The sequence below is a fragment of the Stegastes partitus genome, unplaced genomic scaffold (assembly GCF_000690725.1).
Source record: "Stegastes partitus isolate 25-593 unplaced genomic scaffold, Stegastes_partitus-1.0.2 Scaffold225, whole genome shotgun sequence".
In the NCBI taxonomy this organism is placed as follows: Eukaryota; Metazoa; Chordata; class Actinopteri; family Pomacentridae; genus Stegastes; species Stegastes partitus.
The window spans coordinates 315473-318998 of NW_007577956.1; the positions used below are offsets into that span (position 1 = coordinate 315473).

At 44.9% G+C, this 3526-nt stretch overlaps 1 protein-coding gene across 1 annotated transcript in view; it reads left to right on the plus strand.

Annotated features, from left to right (window-relative positions):
• rgl2 (ral guanine nucleotide dissociation stimulator-like 2) overlaps positions 1–3526 on the plus strand; it is a 41565-nt gene that overhangs the window by 21408 nt on the left and 16631 nt on the right. Inside the window, exons 7-8 of the mRNA XM_008281175.1 lie at positions 2089–2285; positions 2478–2599. Coding sequence (XP_008279397.1) covers positions 2089–2285; positions 2478–2599 — 319 coding nt within the window. The remainder of the gene's footprint in view (positions 1–2088; positions 2286–2477; positions 2600–3526) is intronic.

Sequence of the window (3526 nt, forward strand, 5' to 3'; positions counted from 1 at the left end):
TGGAGAAGTGGATCAGCGTGGCAGAGGTCAGTAGGCCAGAAACACAGCTTCTGGAACAGTAGTTTTGATGCAACAAGCACATGTTCATGCAGAAAAGGGCGTCCATTCAGATATGAAACTGTAAACAGAATGTCAGTCGGGGTTCCGAGGCTCCGAAAAGCCTCAACTGTGCATTTTCCTACAATAAAGCCAGTAATCCTCTAACTGTAATCCCATTCTCAGCTCTGACTGTGCACATACCATCGCAAATTCACACTCTGCCTGGATTCCACGGTGACTTTACTCCTAATTTCACTTTAATCAACGGCACAGAGCCCAGCGCATGACGGGGAAACCTTGATTTACTGCTGCTTTCTGGACAGAGAGGCAACAAATAACTAAACACCGCTTCAGGTCGAGGGTTTGCCACAAGGTTGAATGGGAGACTTTTCAAACCGGAGCAGGAGCCGTGCTCTGTATGAACGGCACATACCAGTTATACCGGTGCTGCATCCAAATAAAACCAAAGAGTGATGTGCAACCTGCAGGCAAACAGCTGGATGAGAGTGAACACAAATGTGGATTAACTGAGATCTGCAGCAGCTCACAGACACACTCTGTCTTTGGCTTGTTACGATCACATGAGCAGCTTTACTTCTCCCTTTATGCAAAGTGTTTGCAGCTAAAGCAGCGTCCCGGCCTCACCGCCGCTCTCTTATGGGACAAACCTCTTTAGCAGCGTGCATTATTCAGCACACGAGGCCGACGGTGTAACCCAACACCGGGCAGACCCACGGCCACAGGTGCTCTCGTTACAGCGTGTGTGTGCTTTCAACAGGAGTGCCGAGCCAGAAAGAACTTCTCCTCGCTGTACGCCATCGTGTCGGCGTTGCAGAGCAACCCCATCCACCGGCTGAGGAAGACGTGGCAGGACACCGACAGGTCTGTGGCTCAATCAGTTTAATCAGGGACTCACACAAAGTACTGACCCCAAACTGGAAAAGGCAGCATGAGAGTTTACACAAATCTCTAAATCTATAGAGGAAAGTAAGAAATAAGTACAAGTAAAAGGCCAGATTATACAGAAGAACTAAAGAAAGACTAAATAGTGAGATAAAAACAGCCAAAATATAATAGAATTTAAAAACACGGAGCTGTTCACATTAAAGAAATCAAACTGTCCCTGTCCTTCAGTGTGTTGTGGCTTTTTTGTGCAAATAAAAGTTCTGAAATCTCAGAAAGTCCACATCACAGGAAGNTCACTTTCCTTTTAGCTCTGTTTTGTTCTCCACCAACTCCTGACAGAAATAACTGACTGCTAAACGCTCCACTTTGTCCACCAGCTAAGATTAAACACTAACATAATCATTTTGCTTCTATTGATTAGTGCAGCTTAAAACAAGTGAACATCAGCACAAGACGACAGATTTAAGGTCTGAATGCGGCGTTTCTTTGACATTATGCACAGAGCAACAGAAAGAAAAGCCAGTAAACTAACATTACTTTTACTTTGCAGAAGATTTATGTCTTTTGTTTGTTTTTGTAAGTAGCCGTGTTGTTTGGAATGAGAAGCCAACAGTCAAATGACCAATCATATGATTAGATTCAGTTTTACAGTTTGGGGTCATGTCATCACATCACTTTATATTTAATCAGCTCCTCGTGATGTGATCCGTCTCTGGAGGCTGCTGCTGATCCAGGCCGACCTTTTCATTCCTTCTCGTAATCATTCACCCTCTAAAAGAATAAAAACTTGGACCCTTTGCCTTAATTATAGATTCATCTCAAAGCTGCTTCTCTTGTCTGAGCCCCTTGAGAACGTTTAAGATGTGTTGGAAGATATCAATAAATCCAATCAATTGCAATCAGCGACAGCTTGTTGATCTGCTTCCATTACGCTGCACCGGCAGACATCCAGCAGACGACGCCCGCCTTCGTTTACTGGCAGCAAAGTCCCACATTCATCTGAAAATTAGTACTTTAACAAGAACGTGGTCCAGTTGTGATGGAACCGTTCTGTTGCATGTGACCCAGCTGATGCTGTGGCCTGCAGTAACATCCCAGAGTCCTGAACATGCCTCCTTCCCCTCCGTGGGTCTGTCCCTGCAGGGCGGTGTGCACGGTGTTCAGCACATGGCTGTCCGAGTATCCCGAGGACTTCCAGAGTCTGGGGGAGCCCTCTCGCCTGCTGCGACTGGCTCCCCTCCTCCCCCAGGACTCCTCCTCTGCAGCCGACCTCCGAGCTCGCCTCCTCAGGATCGCCGAGGAGCTCAGTGAGAAAGCCCTGCTCCCCGACGCCCAGAGAGGTCTGTATGCTAATGGCAGCGTTACGGCTTCGCTCAGGGGAAAGATATATGAGTTTAAACCGCAAAAGAGGGAAAAACACAGCCGGGCTCGTTGTGGCTTCTTTGATTTAAGACATTTCTGTGACTTTGGTCCTCAGGGCTACAAACAAAGTGACTGTTCATGATCTGAACCATCTGATTCACTGTCTGCAGGTCAGAGCAGCGCCACCAGTCCTCCTCCTGACCCCTCCAAGTTCGAACCCACCAGCATCCTGGGATTCCCTGCAGCGCTCATCGCCGAGCAGCTCACCAAGATAGAGACGGTGAGTTCACTTTAAGGCGACAAACACACTTTTTTTTCATGCACTGGTCATTTTGAGATCTTGTTGCTATGACATGTTTCAGTCAAATAAGCACATATTTAATTCACTTCATTTGCATTTTTGATGTGAAATTGTAAAAAACATGTAATGCAAAGTGTCATGGTGACGTCTGTTAGAATACTTTTGTCCATAGATGGCTGGAAAACTTATCTTTAAAAGTTGTGTTCACATTATAAATTTCATTTCAGTACCAACTACATACACAAAACTTGTACTTCTATCTACATTTTTAACATTTTTATGGAGGGCGTTTGCTCATTTATCATTCATAGCCGGATTTATCAAGCATTTTATTCCTAAAAACATGGTGGAAATGGATTTATTTTCTTGGTTTTGCAGCATTTTCTGATTCATGAATGGACAAAAGGAGATCTCTACAATCGCTTCTGCACAGTTGTTTGATTCTAATCATGTAGAAGTTGGTTTTCTGCAACATTCAGATTTCTGTTCTGGAAATGCATGAAACATATTTTACGTTTAGACGATGATGATGCCTCAGTGTTACCGTAGAACTCACAAAACTTACAATTAATGGTTCTAATGTCAGTAATCAGCTGGAGAACTTTCGTCAGTTGGAGTCTTGACCCTGTTCATCTGCAGCGTTGCCTCCACCGGTGGCATCTGTTTGTTCTATTATTTACAGTCCTGTCTGCATGTTACTGTCGGCGCCTCTGCTTTGAAGGCAGCATAGACTTCAGTTGTGATGCATTTAAATTGTGTATTTTCTGCTCTATTTCACTCGCTGATAAAAAACCGTCAGCAGTTTGATTAGGACACAGTAACATGAGCCACCGGGGCAGCAAGGACAAACAGAACCGTGTCGCTAACAGAGAACTGTCAGCAGGAAATTGAAGGAGGAAGACCTCACAGTTCGGGACA